Genomic DNA, 26,442 nt, shown 5'->3' with positions numbered 1-26,442 from the left:
ATTACTGTTTACTACGAGTAGTTTTAGTGTTGATATAGCGGAATGTGATTCTTACTCAGCCGTCACGACATTCTTGCGTGGTTTTTCAAAATGAAATACTCGATCGTGATTTTTTTGTCTGTTCTACTTTACTTTCACATGAGGCACGTGGCGATAAAAACATTTTATGAAGGATTTTTCCTCTTTTAAATTCAACATAAATCCTGTCCTAGGATAGGAGAGATAAAAACATATGAACGTTCTAGCTGTTGTAGGCGTGCACTACAAAAACGATAATGTGTATTGCTAAAATTATATTATTATAATGACCGTGAAAGGTGTTACACAAGGTCTTCGGGAAAGAATCTCGACAACAGGCGTACTGCATTACCATTTACCCAACGCGACTATTAATACATTTTATATTGATATTAAGTGGTATTATATAGGTACCAACCAGTTTTACGACGCGGCTTAAATAAGACGGACACTACGGTTTCCTATAAGTTTTGATGATACAAATTAATTATAATTGCCGACGATTTGGTGTAATATTATTATTTTTATCGAAATTACGCAATTCCTACCATTTTTACGTCGCAGTGAATTTTGCACTCTGTTTTATAAAATATTATTATTATTACATTATAATAAACTTTGGAATATCATCTGGGTACGCGTGTGATTCGTCAAAAATGGACGACACCGCTGCCACTACCGTCACAAACGAACCGTAAGTCAACTCTAAAAGCATCATACTATGTACAATGAATTATAATATATTTTAATAAATATAATATATATATTATATAATTATTATCGTATATTAAATAATAATTATTAAAACTTTTTCGTCCGTCGCCATAATTCAACGTGAACTGAAATGAGTGCTGGAGGTTTTTTGCAGTGCTTTCACCAAGGGACAATTCAATTATGATTTATAATAATTTGTTATAATAATAAACTATTAATTAAAATAACATGCAATATTCAAAATTCATTTTTTTTATTAATTAACTGCAAAACACGATTTTATTTTAATGATTTAATGTTTAGACTAACAATTTGTGAACAATAACTATATACTTATTCTATCATGTAATATAATGTAATTATGTATATTGTACATTATAACCATTAACCTATGTAATTTTATTTTTTTAACGTGGTCACAAAACTAAAAATTATTAACGAAATGTTTTACCAAATAAATATAAATATTTAACCGCCAAATAATACAGCTTACAAAAATATTCATATATAAAAAATATGATATTTTAGATAAACAGTTAAATAATTTATATTTTGAATACTTTTAAAAAATATAACTAAAAAAAAAATGCATTGTGGTAAAAATGCAAACTCAAAATTAAATTAGTTCAAAACACACCTACGTCCTACATGAGAACTATCTACTTTGATTAGGTATGATCATCGAATTATCTGGTGGCGTTTCTATCAATCGAAATTGCCGTTGATAATTTATTTACACAACTTGACGTTTGGTAAATTAATAGTTCATAAACGGAAGCACTTAACTAAATAAAACTTCACAACCCGTGTAGATTTATAATAGGTATACTATACTATATTATATTATACAAAACGATATTCACGCTTACTCATAGCGTACATGCGTCTGACTATGTGTTAGGCTGATATTGAATTATTATTGAATGGTTTTATATCTAATCACGTCAATATTTTAAGTACTTTCCGGAAATTTATTTAGTTTATTATAATGCACGAAGAACCTATGTATTTCAAAATAATATAACCAAATATGTATTTCTACTGTACTTAAACATGACGTTATTGATAACTAGTTTTTAACTAGATTCAGTAGAAACTCGATTAACCGTTACTCTCGGGACCAGGACAATGACGGTTAATCGAATAGACGGTCAACAGAAATACAATAATACAAAACATAATTTTTAATAAACGTATATATTTTACAAACGTCATTTGTGGAAAAAAATAATAAAATAATAATAAATAATAAATACTAATAATATATAGGTAATATGTGATAACAAAAATAATACCAAACAAATACTATTCAATTTGTTCGTTATCGCAGCATTTATCGCGTTTATTGCATTGATATTATACATTTTTTTTACATGCTTGAGATCGACACGTTAGGCATCAGGACAAATTTATAGCGATCGCATCATTAACTTTCTCGAATCGAATGATGGTTAAACAAGTTTCCACTGTATATTATTTTATTGTATGCGTCTACTATACACAAATAAACAATTAGGTTTTTTAATTATAGTTAAAATTAAAAATTAAAAGATAATTTGAACAACTTTTTCTTACTTTTAGATAGATCTTCTGAAGAAAAAAAATATATTTTGTATAAAATGTATTTTTACAATTATAACAGAGTACGATTATCTACAAGACACTTTTTACTTTTTTTAAAGTAAGAAAAGTCGATAATAATAATTAATAAGACAAGTATTATTACAATTTTCGTATCATGTCTAGGATATCTTTGCGTTGGGAATATTTTCCTCATAGCAAAACACATTAGTTTCCAGTAATGTCAACGATTTGGCTCATACTCAATAATTTAGTTAAACATATTTTTATTTGAATACGTTTATTAATATTTTATGCATGTTTAGAATTTCGAAATTTTGAATAGAAAAACCAAGGTAAAATCGTGTTTATCAAATAAAAATCTATAATTATTATTATAATACTCCTACATAATACTAGTGTAGTACATATTTTTGAAGTGTATAAATGTCATTTTCAGTTATATCTAGTAAAATATACGATTTTATCATAATGCTTGTTGTCTATGGTTAATTAATTTACTGTCCTAGGTTAGGCGGTTACCTATTTATTTACCTCGTAAATACTTAATTTTATAATTTATGTATGACATTCAAAATAGAATTTAAATAAACGATTAACGATTTAAAAGAATGGTTCAAGTTTAAAGTGTGTTATTAAAAATTGTTAAAGAGCATTAATAATACTAGTATTAGAAACTGGTTATGAAATACTCAATTGTATCTATTATTTTCGTTTAATTTAAATATATATATATTATACAACATATTATTTGACACTTCATACAATTTTAAGTTCTTTTTTATTCTATAATTTGACATATTCATAAAGTAAAATGTATGTATTTGCATACTTAAAACAAATAGAATGCACATTTTACCATTTATAATTGCATATAAATCTTAGCCTTATTCATCAATATAATAATATATATATATAAACTAATAAAAACTTGTATAAATAAAAAAATATAATTTATAATTGCATAAACATGATACTGCCTCGTCCAATATTTTATTTAGATATTTTATTTTATTATATTTAGCCATGTGGTCAAGTCAAATACCTGAATTTTAAATAAAAATGTACCACTCTGCTGTACATTAGGTGCCGTATAGGTATCATAATTGTATACAAAAAACGATACTAAACGAAGATGATTTGTCAACCTAGAATATAATTTCGAATGGTTGGTAAAAAGGTGATTTATGTTTTAATGGCCTGAATAAACCAGAATTTAAGTTCTTTTATAATTATTATAAGCTAAACTTATGGAAAATCTCGTATTGAATTTTCAACTCTTAGTTACTTATACAAACATTTTTATGAATTATACCAACAAAATAATTTGTAAATATTTTGCCAAATTTTTGTCAATATTTGAACTTAAAATGCTAATAAAAAAAATTGTGCCTATGAATTCTTATCATTTTTTAATCACCATAAGAATAATTTACGTGGAACTTTGTATTAAATTTTCAAGTATTTTCATTGGGTCAAAAAAATTTGATCGGCACTTCAAAAAAATGTTCTCAGAAAAATTAAAAATTTCAATCGTCTATAAATAATTTAAAAGAAGTCAACAATTGTTGAAAATTTAACTGTATATAGATAACACTAGAATAAATATTTGGCGAAAATTTCATGTATTTACAGTGATTATTTTTTGAATTACAATCATATAAAAATCGATTTGATCGAAAACTGGTTTTGCGTAAAAATTACCGTTTTTCTGTCATTTTTTTTTTTGTTTTTCTCGATTTTTTTAAAAAACAAACTGTTGGAAAATATTTACTTTTGACCTCTATAATGCACCAAGGATATTCGCTTTGCCATCAGAAGCCACCCCCAAAGTTTGAAATTGAGCATTATTTCGACTAGTTATGATGTACACAGACACACACAAAAAAAAACATACCATTGTAAAATCAATACATTCATCATTCCGTTCAGAATCTAAAATAGAAAATCAACCTATTTCATTGTTAATAAATTATAAAACAAGGAAATTTATAAAATATTTTAGATATACACATTATCCGTACTACCTGGCCTGTAGTTAGAATAGAATTAACCTTACAAGATCGTAGGACTAAAAACGAATCACATAGTAAAGAAAGTTATACTATTTTATATAATGAATACCTATTAAAATATGTAATGATAATATACATGAATTTAAAATTAATAGTGTACTACATAATATAACATAGCATAATTATATTGTATACACCGTATGCAGTAGTCAAGGGAGCGTAAATATTAATAAAAAAAATAAACGTATTTTTAAATTTGTATTTAATACAATTGAATTTGATGTATTTGATATCTTATTTAAAAACTTTTTAAATAAATATGGTTATAAACTTCCACTTATTAATAAGAACATCATAAACTCTATAATTATATCGTTTACTTATCTGACGTTTTTAAAGTTTAAGCTTATTATTTTTACAACTTTAATTTTTTTGTCTTGCCTATAGAAATTAAATTTAAAAAAAATTATAAACCTAAATAATAAGAATAAATTAATTCTACAACAGTGTAAGCTATTGTTAAATAATATTAGTTAAAATATTATTATATTAAATAGTTATTATTATTGTTGCAAGAAATTGTGGTTTTTATTTTAATTTCATTTTCTGACTTAATAATCTAAAATTAGTGCTTTCCTAGAAAGTAGAAATATTTACTCATGTTTTTTATATCATTTGTGATCGACCAGTGTGTAGTTGGTTATTCAGTTTTTGATTTTTTTTTTTTTTTTTTTTTTGTTACTTTATTGTCACAAGATTTTCAGAAAATGTTTAATTCTTTACATTTATAAAACTCTAGACTTCTTTATAATATATTATTATTTCTTAATTATAATATACTTATAAAAAAATATGATCAGTTAAAATATGAAGTTTCTGCAAAAATAGTTGTACTAAAAATTATATTTTAAGGGTTTAAATGTACTTCGTGTTAAAGTTAGTGCAATACAAGTTTTCCATTGTTTTAAAATAAAAGTTATAAAAATATATTTTTTTTTCCTTTAAACATTTTCCATGAAATACATAATATTTATTTTTTTTTAAATTATATAGTAAACGATAATTATAAAGAACTAGATGCAACAATTTGCTATTATAAATATGTTTAGAAAAAATCCAAAATGAAGACAATTTTTCATAAATACAGAGTAATGTGTGCAATTAATACATACAAATACGTTACGGTGGACCAACAAGATTTGTAACGATCATTACACGTACACAATTTCAGTAGATACGTAAATTATTTATAAATTATGAATTAAATTTATTGTATGTAATTATACGCTTTGTTTAAATAAGATAATAACCATCATTTTTAAAACATAGATTCCTACTGTAAATTTACCGTTTAAGTAATTTCGTTTGAATAATGCTCATCAATCAATTTCATACGATTCCATAATAATATATCTATTGAATCTTTTTATACTTTATAAAAATATCTGTATAGAAGGTTAGTACACTACGAATAAAAATAAACGTTAAAAATTTCGTTTAGAACTCAATTAAAAATATAATAACTTATATATCTTAGAAAATGTATTGTAGAGTTTTTTTTTTTTTTAAGGCCGGTGAATGCTTTTCATGAAAGTATAAAGTATGGTGAGCACTAGGTAAGTCACCATTTTGGAAGAAAACGTGAAATAAAAATGGAACGTAGAAAAAAAATCAATAAACCAAAAATGTGTAACGGAACGAACGATAAAATGTGTGCCAATATTCTTTTCATTTATATCAGCATTTACTACCTACCGTAATGTATTAAATAAAAAAATTAAAAAATAATTTAAGAAATCAATGAAGTGGTAATTTCTTATAAATACGGGTATCATTTTCAATATTATATAAAGATTAAAGTAAAAAATATTTCCTATAATTGAAAAACAGTTCCCAGTGTACCGATATTTCAATGCAGTGTCGTAAAAAAAGTGCCTTGGGCCAAACCTTATTCTCCAAACAGTCCAAACCAAACTGTATTTTATTTGAAAACTTTCATCTAATATATTTCATGTTTTCCTATACCAACGTGAACTAAATTTTGAATTCATCTATAATTAATATATTATATATCTAATATAATAATAGATTGTCATCAAAGAGAGAAAATAATTTACTATTATGTTGACAATTTATTAATTATTTTTATGACATTATATAATTTTAAATCTTAATACAGAATTGATGTTACTTTTAGTTATTATATAAATTCTACGTACATATCTATATTTAGCTCGTGAATTCACATTATGTGTTACATAATGAAAAACCCATCGATTGCAGTATAACTGGTTAATTATGTTATTAATTATCCGTTGATTGTCATTACCTAATCCAATCCATTCACTATAACTATTATTATAATTATATTTATTCTTTTTATACGAATAATGAACACATACAATACATTACAATAATAGGTAATATGAACCTGAGAACAATACTATCCCATCCAAAATTTGTGAAAAAATGATGAGTATTTTAACATTTATAACGTGCAAGACAAGTTAAATAAAGATGGATCAGGGGGTTATATTTTGTTTTAATAATACATTTTCTTTTTTTCGTTCAGCAAACATTTAATAACTTGGATAACTGAAAACAAATATATATATATATATATATATTTCCAATATATTTCTGCCCTACACACTGTACACTAAAATGTCGTCCTGTTTAGTTTATAATACAATTTTTTTTTATATTTATTTTTACTTCAGTACTATATTATTCCAGGATGTGAACAATAAATTATTATATATTGGTTTATTTAACAAACATGCTCATTACTCACACATATTCTTCTTTAATAATTAAATACTGAATTGTTGATATTTTAAATATAATTAAAGTCTATATTTTAAATATTTTTTGTGTTACTTAAGACATTTGCATGGTGTTACGAAATTCAATATTTTTATGAGAATCTTTATTAAAATATCCTCCTCTTCTTTTTTAAAGCAAATTATTTATACGATACTTTCTTTTAAATTTTAAATTTTAATGAACTAAAATCTAAATTCGATCTAGTAGTTTTTTAGTTATAAAAATATTTTGGTCAAGGAATAAAAAAAATATCTAGTCCTTATGGTAGTTTTACGAAAATATAAAATATATATAATATTGAATGTAGTATTTATTTATACTAAGATATTAATGATTGATTAATTAATGGCACGTCATGCAATCTCTATAATTTCAATTATTATATTAAAAACCTTAATCGTACTGTTACATAAGTTCGCATGATAATCATATAAAGATATACTGAAGTTCATTTATAAATTATACCAATTACCATTAATTAGGTAGTCACATTTTGTCACAGCCATAATTTTAAAATTATTATATTATATTACTAGTAGGTATATTATAAAATGGTCGTACACGGTTTGTCTTAAAAATAAATAAACGTTTAAACATTTAACATATTAACTAACAACGAAATGTTAACTTTTATATATTATTATTTTGCAGTGTTCATTATCGAAACGATAATTTAATAGTAAATAACAACAATAAGGACTCATATAAGTACATTACCATATTATTTGTAGATGACTATAAAGAGCAAAAAACCCATCGATCCAATGTTAATAAAAAAGTTTGTTATTATTTTATCACATTTTTTAATGTGCATTTTAATAATATATTCATACAAAAAATATTGCTTTTTTTAAAAATAATTTTAGTGGAAATCAAAAAACTTAAATAGCAACATTCATAAACAAAACAATAGATGTAGATATAATGGGCTACGAATTAAATTGTCTATAACATTGAATAAAAATTCCAGAAAAAAAAGTAATAATAACATATAATGCCAGACCACGCCACCTGAATTTGAAACGATAGCTTAAAAACAATGTTTTGAATGATAAGTCTGGCTAAAGTATTATGATATTATGACTATGGAGCGAGAGTCATCCATAGTCACTAACGACGCTAATTGGTGTAGGTACCTATATAGTATAATATATAATATAGTCGGCAGTCTGCGTATTTTTTCGTGACCAGTTTCTTTAAGTAAGCTTACTGATTGTAACCTAAATAATTGCCTTTTGTTGTTTTACATATTAATACAAAACAATATTTTTTCAAGATCGTGTTTGAACTTTTTTTTTTGAACTTTGATTTTATAGCAATACGTAGTCGTTTGAAGAACGGATCGAGATCAAATTCGATAGACAATAATCTGATACTAATAATACAATTATTATTATACTAATGATAACTTTTATAAAAATATAAAGTTACCTACCAACCCAAGACCGTGTCGATGTGGAGTTGAGTTACTGATGGTATATTTGTATAATACTATATACTGTAGTAAGTGTATAGTACACTACACGCTACCGCTGTTGAAACAATAACTATAAAATTGATTGGACACATTTTAACGTCTTGATTTCATCGCTAAATTATTGTATATAGTGGCGATACGCGTGTTTATGCAAAAACTTTAGTAAAAACAAACGATGTACCTTAAAAGCACAATTATTTATAAAATATTTTATTGAAAATCCAATATTATGGAAAAAAAATAATATAGAAACAAAACAAGTTTATAGATACAACACTTGACTGCAATCAAATACCTAATATTACATACTTACAGTGTAATTTTCCAAAAATATATTGATAAGTACTTTATAATAATTACATAAGATAAGTTTTAAATAAACAAAACTATTAATTGTACTTTTTTATTGATGAAAGTTATTGAATTAATTTATAACTACTATAAGAATACATTTTTTTTCTGTTATTCTATTTTGAATAATAATATATAAAATCAGTCGTTGAATAGCTGCTGTCAATTTACAATAATATAAAAAAAAAACCATTGTGACTACTTACAAGTTGTAATATATATTAAATTAATTGCGTGTATAAGATTTATAAGAAAAAATTTAAATTAATTTAAGATAGGTAACTATTAAAAATTAATCGAACTTAGTCTAAATCGAAAATACTATAATATAGGTATCCTTTAGTTCAAAATCTAATACAAATTAACATATTTTACACAATAATTATTATAAATCATTATGAGGCACATGCATCATGCTTATATAGGTTAATTTTGATGAAACACAACATATATGAAAAATTGAGTTGTATTTATATTAAAATAAATGTTGCATCTAAGACAAAATAAAAAAAAAAAAAAAAACTACAATAATTATTTTCGATTACTATATTTTCCAAAAAATCATTTAAGTTCAAAATAAAAATATTTCATACTTAACTCACTAAATAAAAAAAAAAATTGTTAGGGAGAGTAGTTTGGTAGTTTGGCTTAGTGTATTTAGCTATTGTAGCTACTGAATGGGTGACAATTCGAGTTTTTAGAGATTAAGCCAAATACCATATAAGAAAACACTGTGTTCTGAACACATGTTCTAAAATTCTACTGTACCGTAATAAAACAATATCACATGGTTATAATAGCTAAAGTTACTGAAAGCTAACAAAAAAAAAAAAAAAATTATTCAATTTTCAAAAATCTTGATTTATTTTACCTATATTATTATCAAGGAATGTCATCGAATAAAAATTTATTATCCATGGCTATCACAACTGAATTAATATTCTTAATTCACTGAAAGCAATAAGTTTTCAGTCTAATAGGTATATACCTATTTTCGTTATTTATTCTCGAATTGTTTATTGAACATAAAATAATAATGTACTCTTGAATAATAGTCAACGATATCCTGACTGAATTCTAATCATATATTTTATAACTAGAGTAGTAACACGATTAACCATCACTGTCGGGATCGGGACAATGACGGTTAATCGAATAGACTGTTAACAGAAATACAATAATAAAAACATAATTTTTAATATACGTACCTATATGTTTTAAAAACGTAATTTGCAGACAAAAATAATAAAATAATAATAAATAATAAATACTAATAATATATAATATGTAATAAGAAAAATAATACTATACTAAAAAAATACTATTTGTTCGTTATCTCAGCATTTATCGCATTTATTTCATTGATATTACAATTTTTTTTATATGCTTGAGGTCACCACGTTAGGCACCACGACAAATTTATCGCGATCGCATCATTAGATTTTTTCACGGTGGCCGATGACAGATAACAGAAAGTGACGGTAAATCAAGTGATGGTTAAACGAGTTTCTACTGCAATACTATAATTGTCGTTGAGTCATTGATTATACGTATAAATATAAATAAATTATAATAAATTTAATTCATAGGAAGAAAAATGCATGATAATGTATTAAGTAGTGTTAATCCGATATCCTTCAAAAAGTGCAAAGAAAAAGAATGCACCTATATTGCCATAATAGTTCACAAAAATTCACTTTCGTAAAATATTTCACCTCACAAGGTTATATCAAAAGGATTTATCACGATACAATTTACTATAACATCTTATATTTTATATTTTTAAAAATATAGACGTGGCTCACATAACTTCCTAAAAAATATTGAAACAGTGTTGGAGAATAAAAATCAATCAGTACTTTAAAATAAGTATATTATTTTTGCAATATAATATTTTGTTTACAGGGAACCTGTATCACTGCTAATCACATCTAGCTGTACGAATGATCGACATAAGTATAAACGAATATTATCACAGGTATAGTTAATTGTGCATGATTAAATATATTACTGATTACTATAAAGTACTATGAAAATGAAACACTAATAATATACCTAATAATAGTTTACTATTTTCGACTGTTGTTTGATTTTTATTTAATTTACTATGGATATTTCTCATTATTGATGATAATTATATAGCTAAATCAATAATCATTTATTATACTTGATAAACGATCGTTATACTATAATTGTATAAGTAATGCTTTATTCAGATAATTCATATATTAAATATAGAGTGATTCGCCTAACATGATGTGATCCCTCAATTTTTTTCCTTTAACGCATTAATCCAAATTGTGGTTTTTAGACTTTAAAAGTATAATTAATAATTAGGACTATGTTTTCATTTACTTAGATTATTTTTTCAAATGCATTCACATACAAATCTTAACTGTTTTATAGTGATTTATACTTATTTGTTTTAAATTAGAACTACTCTTTATTGTGGTAAATTTTTAAGAAAATTATATTTTTGAAAATTTTAAATCAAAATGTAAACGAGTAGTTGTGAATAAACTTTAAGAACTAAGAAGAATATTCTATGATTAATATCAGATTTAAAAGATATGTGGACTACGAACATTTGAACTTTTAAAATCATAATCAAAAAACTACTATTCTTAGAACTTATACAGTTTAAAAATGTACATATTATTCAATTAAATTAAAATTTAAATATAAGTACATCTAAATTTGAAAAGAAAAATAATTAAATTAACAATTCAACCAAAACACTTCATTTCATACCTATAATAGACGAGGATCATAGACTTTATACTTATTAATAAAATACTTATATAAAATCTTTGATTTTATCACATCAATACCTAAATATATGTATATTATAACTTACAAGTCTTATAATACTTAAAGACAATTGATTGAAATTATAATAATATTATTATATTAACACACATGTATTAAAATTTTGATTATGATATTATTATACATTACGGTGTACGTATAGGTATGTGCGATGGTCGCTCAAAGTTTGTTGATGTTGAATTTGGGAATGATTATATCTGTTCCTACAATTGTCATCGGCGCACTCCATAACACAAAAGAGGACCTTACGCTGGACGATGAACAATCTTCGTGGATTGGTAAAATTATAGTATTACGTTTAATTAAATATACTTGTACGGCTTTTTTGAATTTTTTTTTGACATATTTTTAATATAAATTTTAATATTTCAAAGGTTAAAATTTGTACCAACTAAAGTAAATAAAATACATAATATGTGTTCAATGTCTCTTCACCCATATTTTAATTTGTATCACTTTTAAATAATTAATAGTAAATATTTTATTGAATTGGTATATAGTATAAATATATTATTGATTATACATTAAAGTTTATTTAAAATTATTTAATTTTAATAAGATCATTTAAAGTAAATTAAATAAATATAGAAAATATACATATATAATATATCAAAAATCCTAAGTTTGATATGCTAAATTGTATTGGTCGTTCTAACGGCCTAACAATACCATAAATATTTGATTAATTTAAACAAATAATTCATTTATAATGACCATCTTATACACCGGTTATATTATCGAAAGTTTGTGACAAGAATACATTTTAAGCAAGATAAAGTTAAAAACAATAATAATAACATAATATCCAAAATCTTTAAAAAATTATAAGCGATAATACACGATTTTTATTTTTGCTAATAAACAACACATAGTATATAAGGACACATAATAAAAATAAACTTTACTTTTTAATTATATAAATAACTAGAAGTAATATTTTGTGATTTACCTAATGTTTTATAGTAACTTTTTTTTTTTATTCGGTTATTATAATTATGAAATATTTTTTTGGTTTCTCGAATGAAATTATAAACGATATTTACCGTTTATATAATAATATAAATTTATACTAAAGCTGCATGCGTAAAAAATTAGCGAGTTTGACGAATTTACAATGACTCAAAATACGTCATAATCTAATCATAATATTATAAAATAACATAAATATTATTTTTAATTAATGTTTATAAAACGATTTTACTGCAGGTAGCATAATGTTTTTGTGCCAACCCCTGGGATGCATACTGTCGGGCTGCTTGCAAGGCGTGCTCGGCCGGAAGCGAAGTATGCTACTGGTCAACCTGCCCCACCTGGCCGGCTGGTACTTACTATACTCAGCAGGATCTCCGTTGATGCTGACGATAGCCTCGGCTCTTATGGGCATAGGAGTCGGGTTCCTGGAGGCTCCCACAATGGCGTATATCGGCGAGATCGGCGAACCGAACATCAGGGGAATTTTGTCTACGTTCGCCACCTCCGTCATTGTCCTAGGACACCTGCTAGAGCTTTTCCTCGGCTATATGTTCTCGTGGAGAATGACAATGCTTGTTAGCGGCCTGGTACCTATGGCCGCTATCGTCGCTATATCGCTGGTATGACAGTTAATTATTTGTTGTTTTTTAGGATTGAGCTTGATAAAAAAATACTTAAATTACTAGTAAATTAAGAAATACGAGTAGCAAAATTTAATTTATAAATATTATTTTCAATTTAAATCGATGTCACATATTTTATTAGAATTAGTGATAAGTAATAAGTAATAACTACTTTTAATGTATAAAATTAATATAAAAAAGGACATTTATGAAGTGGGTATGACAATATATTAATATGGTATACAACATTATTTTAAAATTATTATTCTCCTGAAAAATTATTTTTTTTAGTTGTCACACCATTTTCATGCCATGTTGATTACACGAATATTAAAAAAAAAAAAAAACAACATGTTTGTTGAAAAAAATACCTTATATATCTATTAGCATTAATATATTATACGTGATGTAAGTTATATTATGATAATTATACTTTTGGACTACAGTATAAGTTTATCTCTAAATTTGACATTATGTCTGGAGTTGTTGTGTACTCACTTTATATATTTAAGTCATAACATGACATAATATATTATATTCCTACAAATATATTGTAATCAGTGATAGTTTGTTTAATTATATAATTTCAAAATAACAACAATATTAATTATAGCTGACTGTCTATCGTGTATACTATGACATAGACAATAGACCGTCCATATTAGATAATACTTATTCTTCGATTATTGTTATAGTGACAACAAGAAGATTTACTCTTTTCCTACAAAATCGATAATATTTATATTTCTACTTAATTGTTAACTCAATATTAGTGTTATCCAGTCATTTGCACTGAGTATAAGAGTAATAATTTCTCATAATTTGCTGCATAGAGATTTCGTGAAAATTAGAAATGCAATATTTTACTTCATCAGTTTCTTGGCCTTATAAAATTAAATACTAAAAAGTTGTATAATTGATAAAACTAATTTTTAATGATAAACATAATAATTTTGATCTATTCATAAACGTTCTAATAGTTAATTCGTTAGTCTTTTTTTTTATTTTCATAATAAAATCATAAATGCTGGTTTTGGTTTTCATTTCTGTATGATTACTTTGCATTAAATCTAGTAATAAGTAAATATGTATAGTTTAACGTCATTGTAAGATTGTATGTATTTCATCTCTGTTATTTGTTATCGGTAAAATTGATCTTAATTTAACTAATTTTATGCTATTTTTTGATGATTTTCCTTCAATAATATGGCTTTAAAATAAATATTTTATTCACACTATTTGGTACTGCATTGAAATATATTAATTATTCTAACAATTATTTTTAACAGAATTTTAAATTTTAGTATTAATATATTTCATATATACCTATGTTAAATATATCTTAATTGTATAATATATTTATTAATTAATTTATATACGTTTTGTAGCATACTCTATAGTTACATTAATCACAGATACATTTGTATATAATTTAAATTATCCACAATTAATAATGTAAAGCGTTACAGGCCGTTACTTACTGAGGGTATAAGTCAGTCACATTAATTTATGTCCCTATACATTCACCGTTTACTATTACAGTATCCTATAATATATTTCCATTATTTTAGAAATATTTCGTTCCATCGTGGGAAAGGTACATCATTATATTACTACCTATTATTTATTAGGTAGTTCTATTATATTATATAATAAATTAATGAATAACAATTATACTGAGTGTTTGTGCTTTGAATACACATAAATAGTTTTATGTATACATTTCAGAGGTTGATGTAGTCTACGTTTACCGATGTGACTCCTTCCTTTTCTTTTAGGGCTCATTTTAATTGCAGCGAAAAAGCTTTGTAAAAGCAGATATATGTTTTACATGAAGCACCTCTTATATTTTTAACAAATAACTATTCTATCAATATTCAATCTGTCACTGTACAGACGCAATATTGACAACAATTATTAGCTGCGCATGAATTACGAATTCGCAGTATTATGTTTTGTGCGTCAAATAAACGATAATAACAAACTAATTACGAAAACAATATGTTTATATGTATTTGAGTCATAAAAATAGCATTCAATATAGTTATTTTTCAAATAATTTTAGGCTAATTTAATTTCCGGTTTTAAACAATAAAGAAAACATTGTCACACAGATTCCAGAATCACCTATCTGGTTAATGACGAAGGGAAGAAGAGACGAGGCATTATCGTCGTTGAGATGGCTCCGGGGGTGGGTTTCTGCCGAAGAGGTGAGTGAAGAATTTCACGCACTTGAAGTGTACTGTCAGGAGTCTAAAAATGAGTTCAAAAGTTTTTTGGAAGCCAAGATCAGAAAATCGGCTGTATACAACAGAGTACCAGGTTTGATGATACGATATCGAAAACAACAGTAATGATTAATATATTTTTATTTATTTTCCTATAGATAGTGAATTTGGCACACAAATAAAACCCAGCATTGTTAACGTCATTAGGGACTTTCTCCGACCTGGAATCTTAATACCACTACGGCTGATCATAAGTTACTTCTTCTTTTTCCACGCTGCATCGCTAACAGGCATGCGACCGTATATGCTTGAAGTTTTCACCCAGCTGGAAGTACCCTTGACGCCGAAAAAATTAACCGTAAGAAAGCTATTTTTATTTTTGTAATATAAATCCTATATTCTTGCAGTTTTTTAAGTAATAATCTGGTATATAATATTTGGTAGACTGCAGGCGACCAGTCAAAATTGCAAAACTATTACTGCGATGGTCATTTTAAGGGAATTAAAATAACGAAAAAAAAAATGACTAAATTTAATCATTATAGCGATTACAAAAATACCAAACCTATACTATATGCGATTATATCTTTTAAAAGTTTCAAAGTACCTATGTATATAATAAAATAATAAATACTTATAAAAAAAAAAATGGTTTATAAATCAAAAATAAAAATATAATATTTACATTTGCAAATTTAAATTATATGCATTACCTAATAAAAGTTCATTGTATTATTCGTATTAAATAAATTTACCATAAAATCTTCAATTTTTTTTTTTTTGCTTTGTCTTTTTATCTTATTATATATATATTTTATTATTAGAATATCTTAAAAGTAATTCAGAACGTTGGATGATGTAAAGGCAAATTACATTATAAAAATTAAATTAAATATAAAAAAAATAACTATTTATGCGTTTTGCCTTAAATAAATACATACATAAATATACTTATCGCAAAATTATTTATCATATTCAAATGTATCATGTTTGTTTTTGTTTTGTTTTTTTTTTTTATTATTATTTGGGCTTGTCTCAAGCATAAATCAACGTAAAAAAAATATATATGCTTAAAATGTTGGTAAGGTCTTTAACATTTTACAGAATAAACCATATTTGGTTGTAATTTTTTTATATAAGTTATAGTTACCTAATTATTTTTGAAAACTGTTAATATTATTTTAGGTATACTATAGTTAGATCATTATAATCTATGTATGAATTATTACCATTTCAGGTTATGTCCGGAGTGTTACAGGGCACTGGTGCAATAGCATGCATTTGTTTGGTGAAGCCGGTCGGAAAGCGAGCTTTGTCATTGGTCTCAATGTCGAGTTGCGCGATGTGCTGTCTGTCGTTGGGCATCTACACATACGCCATAACACACCAGTGGTCATCCGCACCGATGATACCACTATTGCTGTTTTGCATTCTGTACTTTTCAATGAATTTGGGAATTAGTGCCATACCATGGTTGTTGATGTCCGAATTATTTCCAACTAGGTTTAACTAAATTTTTTTTTACCAACATTTTGTTTTTATAAGAATTCGTTTAAAATTCATTCAATTTTATATTTTTACAGAGGACGAGGAGTGGCCAGTGGATTGTGCGCGGCGATTTTTTATATAATCGCGTTCATAGTATCGAAGACCTGGTTAACTCTTCAAAGTTCACTGGGACTGCATGGATGCTTTTTATTTTACGGCATAATAGCCGTCATTGGAATTGTATACGTATTCATTTGTTTACCGCAAACTGAAGGTAAAACGTTAGCCGAAATTGAAAAGGATTTTGCGAAAAAAAACGGCAGACAAGTTAAAATAACAAAACCAACGATATTGATAAAATAACATATTATCGCACGTAGACTTTTAGTGTGTACAGTGTACACACTACAGAGAGTCGGCCACAAGTGTTCAAGGGTTCTACAAATATAATTTTAACCTTATCTACCAATATAAGTAAAATACTAAAATAGTTTGTCATATATTACCACCAATGACAAATTTAGTTTACAAAATGTAATAAAATATTATAACATAACATATTATTATGTACATAATATTATTATTATTTATAAGAGTTTTATTACAGAGTTAACAAGTGGAAATATTTTTATAAAATACTTTTACGTTATAAACTAAAATTAAGTGTATCATAAAATAAAAATTGAAATGTTTGTTAAATTATTTGTTTTCTTGTACTTAAAATATATTCCAATACGTTTCGTCAATAAGCATATTATCCAGATATATTTAAACCAATATAATTACATTTAAAAAATATAATAAATAATAAATATTAGATATTTTAGAATTCATATTATATACACATTATCTATAAAATAATAATATACACGTAAATGTGTATAATAAATTATTATATTAGTAAACTAGTAAATCGAGTATATTATACATAGTATAGAATACAAAATATTAAAGTGATGACTTTAATTTGCCTAGCTAGTGTGCCGTCCTATATGCACTTCATATATTATTGACTCAAATAATTATTTTAATTCCACAAAAAAATAATTGTTATATTTTTATTATTCAATCGTAATAAATTTTGTATCAAATTATTGTTCATCAAGTTACAAAAATTGTCATAAGGCCATAGCATGTAAATAAACAAATAAATAATAAAATTGAATCATTAACCATTTTAACCTATAAATCAAACTACTATATTATGTATATATACTATGATAATAGTATTACTTGCAATGTTATTTTAACGACTCGCTAATTTGAAATTGTTTTTCTTTCTATGGTGATTACTCTCAATACTTTCAATATCTAAGACATTTAGATACTTACTTAATAAATAAATTCATTTGTTTTACGTATTTGATCTAAACAGACTGTTATAGAATTTTCAGTTTATTTTAATTAAATATGATAAAATAGTATACTTTTTAACTTTTTAATTATTATATTTTTATTTTTAATAATAGCTATGAATTAGTTTACATCTTTATTTATTATTTATCGTGCATACGTTTTGTCGCTACAATGATTAAACATTTCCAGCAGCAGCATATTGTGCTATTATTGTATACTGTCTTGAAATCTAAAAGAATGACCAAGTGTTTTTATTTAAAAAATGTGATTAAATGCCCATAAACTAAACACAGCTCATTTTCTAGGTGAAAATATAATTTGTCACATTTTTAAGTGTTTGACATTTTGCCAATAGTTATAATAGCAAAAAAATGTTTTGGCTGACACAATTTTTGTATCACACGTCAGTACATCAAATTGTTAAACATACAACATGGAATTAGAGTTTTTTCATTTAGTAAGATAAGTTTAAATAACATCAATTTATAATTTTAAATGTATTATTTTAAGAAATGCACTGTATTTCATTTTTCAGATTTTATTTTTAATAACGAATTAAATAATAATAATAATAATAATAATAATAATAATAATATATAGTATATACATAATAATATTATAATATGTACAAGATTTATAAAATAATAATAAAATAATGAGCAGTTTAATCACAGAGCCAACGGACACTTGCAGACCTTAATATTGGTGTTGTTTGTTTGTGTATTATTCGAATCATCTTCATTGCAACACCGCTGATGCCTTTGACAGTTATTATTATTAGACCTGTCAATCGAACGCAACGAGTCTTCGAAATTTTCGCTAGACCTGTTCAACATAATGATGTTGTTAAATAATTACCTCCGACTACAATATTATAAAGGTAACACCTACCAGTACGATATTATTATTATATTAGACTGGCGGTACTTACTTCATGACAAAGGATTCAGTCAAACTGGCTGTACCCGTGCTTCCGGTGGCACTGCTACACGAACAACAATCGTTTGTCAAATGATCGTGGTGATCGTTTCTGGTCCCACAAGGAAGCCTCATATGAGTGATTGGTGGTTCAACGGGTATGATCGACCTCGACTGATTGCATCGCAAACCCCTTCGTAAATGTTTAGGATTGGTCACAGCTCCACCGTACAAAAGTGAACCCTCTATGAACGATGTGGGGTTCTGTAGGGATCGGGGTTCGCAGGTTGATAGCCTTGCTAGACTTCCATTACTGAAAGAGAACGGAGACCTCTCATGGAAACCAAAATTTCCGTAGGAAGTAATATTCTTTTTCTTCTCCCTACAAATGTTTGTAATAATAACATAATGGTCGACCGCAACAAACGTTAAGTTCGTCACTTAAAGTGTTTTTATAGTTTATTTTATTATTTTGTACCTCTTACGTCCCGTGCACACGCACGTTACGCCAGTTATGGCTCCCATGAATATAATGAATCCAAACAAAACCGTTAACAGTTCAAAGGTTGTATACAGACTTAATGAGTTTTCTACCACTACGTAATTGTGACTTTTTGGTATACGAGAAAATCCAATGAATTGCAGTGGCTTTAATTCGTGATTGATTTCATCTTGATGATCCAACATCAAACTGATACAAATAAACACAGTAAAGACTAGTAAGTATATACCAAAATTATATTTAAATATAAAATCAATAACCGTATTATAAAATACGCTTACTTCATTAATAAATCACTATCTGCCAATGCATTTGTAATTGGATCCACAGCATAAAGTTGAATATCAGTCCTAAAATAGATACATATTATTCCGTAAACATTTAAGTGCAATAATTATTTAGTAAAAAATAGCTTAATAAAAAATTAGATATTTATTTTATACAGTTATCTAGTTATACACATAGCATAATCTATAATAAAATCATATTTTATTAAAAGTCAATTGATGTTTAAAATTAACTTTTTTAGCGATTTAAATGAACACAATTAGTAATATTTTATTATTAATTAACTTTAGAAAACATTTGAACGTTAGAATTGTTAATTTTACTGATAATTTATTAAATTTATAAATAGTTGAAACTTACATATTATTTATATTTGAATCTATTCTCCATATTTTAACCATACACCCAGTAATATTAGTCATTGAACTCATTATGACATCCGTATTTTTCTCAACCACTGACGGTTGTTTTCCCAAAGCCAATGTTATTATTTTCTGATCATCCAAAACGTAAACCTTTTCCATTAAAAAACAAATCAATATTATTTTAAGAGTTTACAATCTATAATTTTCTAAAAATGTAAAACTAACAAAGACATTTGTAATTGCTGATCTCCCGTTGGGCGCGCCAGCTTTATCGGTGGCTCGTATATCAAAACCAAAAACGGTATTATTTAAAATTTGATTAAATCCTCCGACCGTTCGTATCAGACCCGTGTGTTCATCAACATTGAAATATCTTTTTTCAACAGGATCTCCGACTATTGCATACCTTATGTCCGAGTTAATATCCAAATCTTGGTCTGTCGCCTGAAGTTTTACACATGTATATTTAGACAAGTTCAAAATAATTGTTTTAAATATTAACATAACGTGAATACACTAAACATACTTGAACTGTTGCCACCGGAGTTCCATAACCTGTTAACGGAGATACAGCAGCGATCACTGGTATACTATCATTTGTGAAAATAGGAGAGTTGTCGTTTTGATCGATTATTCGGAGTACGATTCGAGCTTCGTTAAGTGCTAAACCAATAAATTGTAGTAATGTTTTATCATTGAATTATTTAAATTACTATTACAATACACTATTATATTACTATTATAAAACGCTAAAATATCGTACCTATGTCATGTGCGACTGGATGTACAATGTATGAGGATTTACCTTTCCTCCCTGTCACTTCAACACGAACCATTACTGTGAGAGTTGGAGTAGACTCTCGATCAGGACTTTCAATAAGGTAAATATTGCCATTTTTCGAATCAATCCTGTTGAAAAAAAAAATTTAATTTTATGATTAGTATTATGTTTAATAATAATTGTACATACAATGCTAACTCACTCAAAACTCTCGCTGTTTTCCGAGGGAATTATTGAATAACTCACGGAAGTTGCAGACCGTCTAAACCGTGTTGTCACGTTAAGTTTGAGAATTTCTAATGGCACTATACAGTTTTCTTCCACTTCCACTTCAAAATAACGAAGTTCAAGCAACGGTTCTTCAACTATAGAGTTTTTGTCAGCAACACTGACAATTAATAACGCGGCATTATCTTTTCTAGAAAAACCCGAATCCGATGCAACCACAGTAACATTGTAAATACCCCCTTGCAATGGAATTTTTGATGTAACCACTCCAGTTACGTGGTCTATGTCGAAAAATGCAGAACCCGGTCCGAATAGACTGTACGTTACTAAAGAATTTCCGTCTTCTGGCCCATCCGGGTCTTCAGCCACGATTCTCGTAATCATGGTTCCTATCGTACTTGCTTCGGCCAATGTTGCTTCGTAAACGGGCACTGTGAGCTCTCCTTCAAATCCTTTCAGTCCAATTTCACCGGCAGACAGTTTTCGTACCCGATGATGATTTCGGAATTGTGGAGCATTATCATTTACATCTAACAGTTTGACGACGATATCTACCGTTGACGGAGTTCCACCAGACTTTCTTTTACCCGTCAACCGTAGGTCAAATGATTCTCTAGTTTCTCTGTCTAGATCACCAGATACCAATAAACATCCAACATCAGTCATAACGAACGTGGGATTTCTATAACTTTTTTTGGTTAACGAGTATACGACCGAAGTCTCTTCCGTAGTAATGCAACCGATTTCATGATGTTTATACACACCTTCAGGTACCCAAAATTCATATAATCTAAAAAACGACAGGATAGTAATGATTATGATAATAATAACATAATAATAATATTATTTTATTAAGAGAAAATTCGTAAAACATTTAGTTGGTAAACAAAAGTATTGATACTTACTTTTTTTCAAACAAAATGTCCTCTTCGACAAATATAACTATCAATATCCAAGTCATCTGACCGCCTTCGTCTTCCGCTGTGACGTTTAATTCTTGTTCACCGATTTTTAACTGACCAACCACAGATAGCTGACCCGAAATCGGATGAATAGCGAACTCCATGCCACTCTTTACTAGTTTGTATGTGATGGTTGATCCGGTGGAATCAGCATCTTCTGCGTTCACTGCCAGTATTGGCGTACCAGATTGTATCGTTTCAGGAAGCCATATGACGGCAGTTGTAGTGGCGTTATCCAATCGATGTGGTATCGAATAGTCTCCCAATGTGACTGATATATTTGACTTTGTACTGGCAGCGACTCTTAGTTTGTCTTTTGTATAAACGGTTATACGTTTAAAAATGGGTATGTTATCATTTAGATCGATTACACGTATTGTAAGGTAAGCTTCAGACGATAGATTTCCTCGATCTGTGGCAACGATCTTAAGATTATAAGTGTCCTTAACTTCTCTATCAATAATAGGTTTCGAAACAATTACATCTCCAGATTCTTTGTTGATTGTAAAAATGTCACTACCTAAAATTAATATGTATTATAAATGTATGATATAACATTTTTAATATCTATCATATTTATATTGATAAAATATCAAAACAAATGAGTAAAAGTGATAAATTCATAACATTTACTATACTTATATCATTATGTATGATTAATTTACGTATAAGTTGTTTTTATTATTTTTATAGCAATATGTTATAAATAATTAAAATATTTGACTTTTGCAAAACATAACTTTTTGTAGATTAAATAATAAAAGACATAATATATAAATTGCATTTTATAAATTATAAAAATATATTTTATTTTTCAATTGTAATAGTCTTTTTAGGAATGCTAAAACTAACATTAACTTGCAATTTTATCAATAACAAATTAAGCTTGAATTATTAATAATGAATTATGTTGTTAGTAGTTATGATTGTTATGAATATAATTATTTTTTACAACAATTATCATCTTACAATATTTCAAGCAATATATCAACTTTTAAAAAGCAAAGCATGTAAATATAAGAAAAACGATTTACCTTCTCCATTTAATGTCAATGAAAAAATAGCATTAGATCCCATGTCTCGATCGATTGTTCTAACAGGTGCATTTAATTCGACGAGTGTACCAACGTCACAATTTTCCAATACTGAACCTTCATAGTATGTTTTTTGAAATTCTGGTGCATTATCATTTTCGTCATCGACCATTATACGTATCTGGAAAATTGTCGCATGGTGGATACCAGTTTTAGTCTTCCGATCTGCAATGACCGTCAACTTGAAACTTTCTTTGGTTTCTCTATCCAAGCCAGATTTTGTGTATAAAACGCCATCTTCGGACACGGTAAATAACTCTCCGTCATCCGGGTCGGCAACTATAAAATTAGGCTTAGACATGGTTGATGAGTTTGAGAAATCAACATTCCATAATCTTCCGATAGCAACACCCGGTAGATTCTCACGAACTCGAAACACTAGGCTAATTGGATCTACAGTTCTATAAATAATTTAAATTAATACAAAATAATTACATATTATACTATAACATATTTTTAATTAATTTTGAGTATAAAATTAAGCTATACGTTACTTTGTCAATGTTTGACTAGAATCCGAATAAACTATATGAATAGTCACATTTGTTGAAATAATCAAATTTCGATTATCTGTTGCAACCGCTTCGAATTCATAATCAGTCCGATCAAAATTCGAAATGACCTCAACGACCGATATCGTACCAGTTTTCTCTTCCACGGCAAACGGTACTGTAATTTCAAGAAGTTAACAATGTATACACGGATATAATAATTTTTATTTGAGCACATACCTCCTTCTTGATATGTGTGAAGTAAATCGTAATCGATACTAGGATTATCTGAAACTATTCGAACTTGACCTACACTAGTGCCAACAGGAACGTCACTTCCAACCCAAAATTCGTATGGAGCGTTAACAAAATCAGGATTGATCACTTCTGTAAATCATAAAACATTTATTTTATATAAAAAGAATTGCAATTTTGATGAAAATTTAAAATATTCAATTAAATACCTTCTGAGACAATTGTGATTGTAACCACAGCTAAAGAATATTTCATTTCTTTTGGATCGATTGGTTGGTCAGATGCGTTCACAATTATTGTATGTTTGCCCGGATTTATTGGTATTTCATTCATATACACTTCACCAGTGTCAGGATTAATCGCGAAAAGTTCAGATTCATTATTCGGTGAATAAGATATCTTATAAACCACACGTCCGTTATCGCCATCATCCAGATCTATAGCTTCAACCTATGTTAAAAAAATAAAACGGTATTATTTATTTTATATTTAATACAATGTATGAATAAATATTTTGAGACTTAAGTAGTGTAGTTAATGAAATAAACATTGAAGCATAGGTGTGTACTCGTATTATAAATGACTAATTTGATAATATATATTTTACTTAATATTATACCTTTCCAATTGTTGCTCCTATTGTGTTGTCGACTCTTGTTTTGAAAGCGTACTGGTTATTTGGCACAAATGTCGGGGTATTGTCGTTTACGTCGAGTAAGGTAATTTCAACACTAACAAACGCATCTCTAAAACACGATTATGTAAATGTAAATATTATACTTTTTAACTAATAGTTACTGTGCTATAAAAGATCGGGTTGTATTTTATTTACATCAATACTTACCCCGTTTCTTTTTGTTGCATTACGAACGGTATTTTTTCCCGGGCATACACTCGCAGAGAGAAACTAGACTTTTGTTCTCGATCTAACTTTGTGTGATTTCGCACCGTTATCCAACCAGTTTTGCCGTCAATGGTGAATGCCTGACTGGGGTCCACTAGATGATAGACAAATTCTCCATTATCCCCTTGGTCCAGATCCGTCGCCATCACTCTCAGTACGTTGTAGCCGTTCGGGATGTTTTCATAAACGCTAACGTTGTATGAATCGACTTCAAACTTTGGCTGGTTATCGTTCACGTCCATTGCTTCAATTTCCACTTCAGCCAGTGCATTTTTAGAAGGGTTGTTCAAATCAGTTGCTTGAATCTATATACATTTTAAAAATAAATGATTTTACAAAAGTGGTGAGTGGTGACAATCATAAATTTATTAATTTAATAAAGTAAAATATTACAAAACCATCAGTTGTAACCTATTATTATTATTATTGACATTTAATTATTGTCCATGAATTGTATTAAATAAATACAATTTAAAAATTTATAAAATAAAAACAACTGCTCATTTACTTTGATTAAAAATATATTGGATGGTAGCAAGTCGGCATCAATTTCCTTGTCGAGAAATATTCTGCCAGTCAGTTGATCTATATGAAATATATCTTCATCGAAGTCTGGTGATATCAAAGAATATCTGATCGAAGAATTGAGAGCATTGTTTTCGTAAAATGCATGAATCGGTGGGTTGAATGGTATTTCTTGGAGTATTCGTTTGCCCTGTACATTTACAATTTTTTTTTTTAAATATATTTACAAAATTACTAAAAGAAAATTATTTACTTCAAAAATATTCTACTAACTCTTACCGTTATTGGAAAATGCTCCTTAAATTGACTGTGATACACTTCACTAGTAAATTTCAGTACTCTGGACTCATCACGTTTCACTCGTACGTCAACTACTGTACTGATGTTCCTGGATGGTGACCCCTCGTCTTTGGCATATATTTCTAACAAAAATTGTTCATCACCGCTGTCGAAGTTGAGTGGTTCTTTTAGCACCACTGCTGCGGAACCATTAGCATCCATTACCAATGAAAATTTAGCTTGAGACTTTGAAGCAGCGATTAAATATCGTACTTCTGAGTTCGGCGTTGATGGCTTGTCGGCATCTAATGCCTTTATTCCCCGTACGACAGTTGTTCCTATGATAAAGTATTATTATTAAGTGCTTATAAC

General features: G+C 27.1%; 2 protein-coding genes across 3 annotated transcripts in view; one reads left to right on the top strand and one right to left on the bottom strand.

Annotated features, from left to right (window-relative positions):
- Positions 1-429: 429 nt before the first annotated feature.
- Positions 430-17,821, top strand: LOC114127088 (facilitated trehalose transporter Tret1-like). Of its 2 annotated transcripts, none has more exons than XM_027991225.2 (8): positions 430-712; positions 10,888-10,960; positions 11,954-12,089; positions 13,018-13,403; positions 15,521-15,728; positions 15,793-15,992; positions 16,872-17,137; positions 17,218-17,821. In XM_027991225.2, the coding sequence occupies exons 1-8, from the start codon at positions 492-494 to the stop codon at positions 17,483-17,485; spliced, it is 1,758 nt and encodes a 585-aa protein (XP_027847026.2). In that variant the 5' UTR covers positions 430-491; the 3' UTR covers positions 17,486-17,821. The 2 variants fall into 2 exon arrangements, with proteins under 2 accessions (XP_027847026.2, XP_050055621.1); XM_050199664.1 differs by lacking the exon at positions 430-712 and adding an exon at positions 5,899-5,944.
- A 790-nt stretch (positions 17,822-18,611) lies between these two features.
- Positions 18,612-26,442, bottom strand: part of LOC114126801 (cadherin-89D) — a 43,446-nt gene continuing 35,615 nt past the window's right edge. The window contains exons 6-23 of the mRNA XM_027990822.2: positions 26,071-26,408; positions 25,775-25,981; positions 25,207-25,571; positions 24,982-25,108; positions 24,572-24,812; positions 24,348-24,494; positions 24,111-24,285; positions 23,557-24,017; positions 22,466-23,042; positions 21,535-22,350; positions 21,315-21,460; positions 21,078-21,214; positions 20,777-20,995; positions 20,547-20,701; positions 20,180-20,248; positions 19,875-20,087; positions 19,410-19,778; positions 18,612-19,303 (exon numbers count right to left, since the gene is read on the bottom strand). Coding sequence (XP_027846623.2) covers positions 19,147-19,303; positions 19,410-19,778; positions 19,875-20,087; positions 20,180-20,248; positions 20,547-20,701; positions 20,777-20,995; positions 21,078-21,214; positions 21,315-21,460; positions 21,535-22,350; positions 22,466-23,042; positions 23,557-24,017; positions 24,111-24,285; positions 24,348-24,494; positions 24,572-24,812; positions 24,982-25,108; positions 25,207-25,571; positions 25,775-25,981; positions 26,071-26,408 — 4,919 coding nt within the window. The 3' untranslated portion in view covers positions 18,612-19,146. The remainder of the gene's footprint in view (positions 19,304-19,409; positions 19,779-19,874; positions 20,088-20,179; positions 20,249-20,546; positions 20,702-20,776; positions 20,996-21,077; positions 21,215-21,314; positions 21,461-21,534; positions 22,351-22,465; positions 23,043-23,556; positions 24,018-24,110; positions 24,286-24,347; positions 24,495-24,571; positions 24,813-24,981; positions 25,109-25,206; positions 25,572-25,774; positions 25,982-26,070; positions 26,409-26,442) is intronic.

Source organism: Aphis gossypii, chromosome 2 (genome assembly GCF_020184175.1).
Source record: "Aphis gossypii isolate Hap1 chromosome 2, ASM2018417v2, whole genome shotgun sequence".
Lineage (NCBI taxonomy): Eukaryota > Metazoa > Arthropoda > Insecta > Hemiptera > Aphididae > Aphis > Aphis gossypii.
This window is presented reverse-complemented; position numbering and strand designations above follow the sequence as displayed.

Excerpts from the sequence above, each read along its gene's own strand:
- LOC114127088 (XM_027991225.2), top strand. The coding sequence starts at position 492 with ATGATACAAATTAATTATAATTGCCGACGATTTGGTGTAATATTATTA. Across the intron at positions 713-10,887 it reads ACTACCGTCACAAACGAACC|GGAACCTGTATCACTGCTAA; the intron begins GTAAGTCAACTC and ends TTTTGTTTACAG. Across the intron at positions 13,404-15,520 it reads CTATCGTCGCTATATCGCTG|ATTCCAGAATCACCTATCTG; the intron begins GTATGACAGTTA and ends ATTGTCACACAG.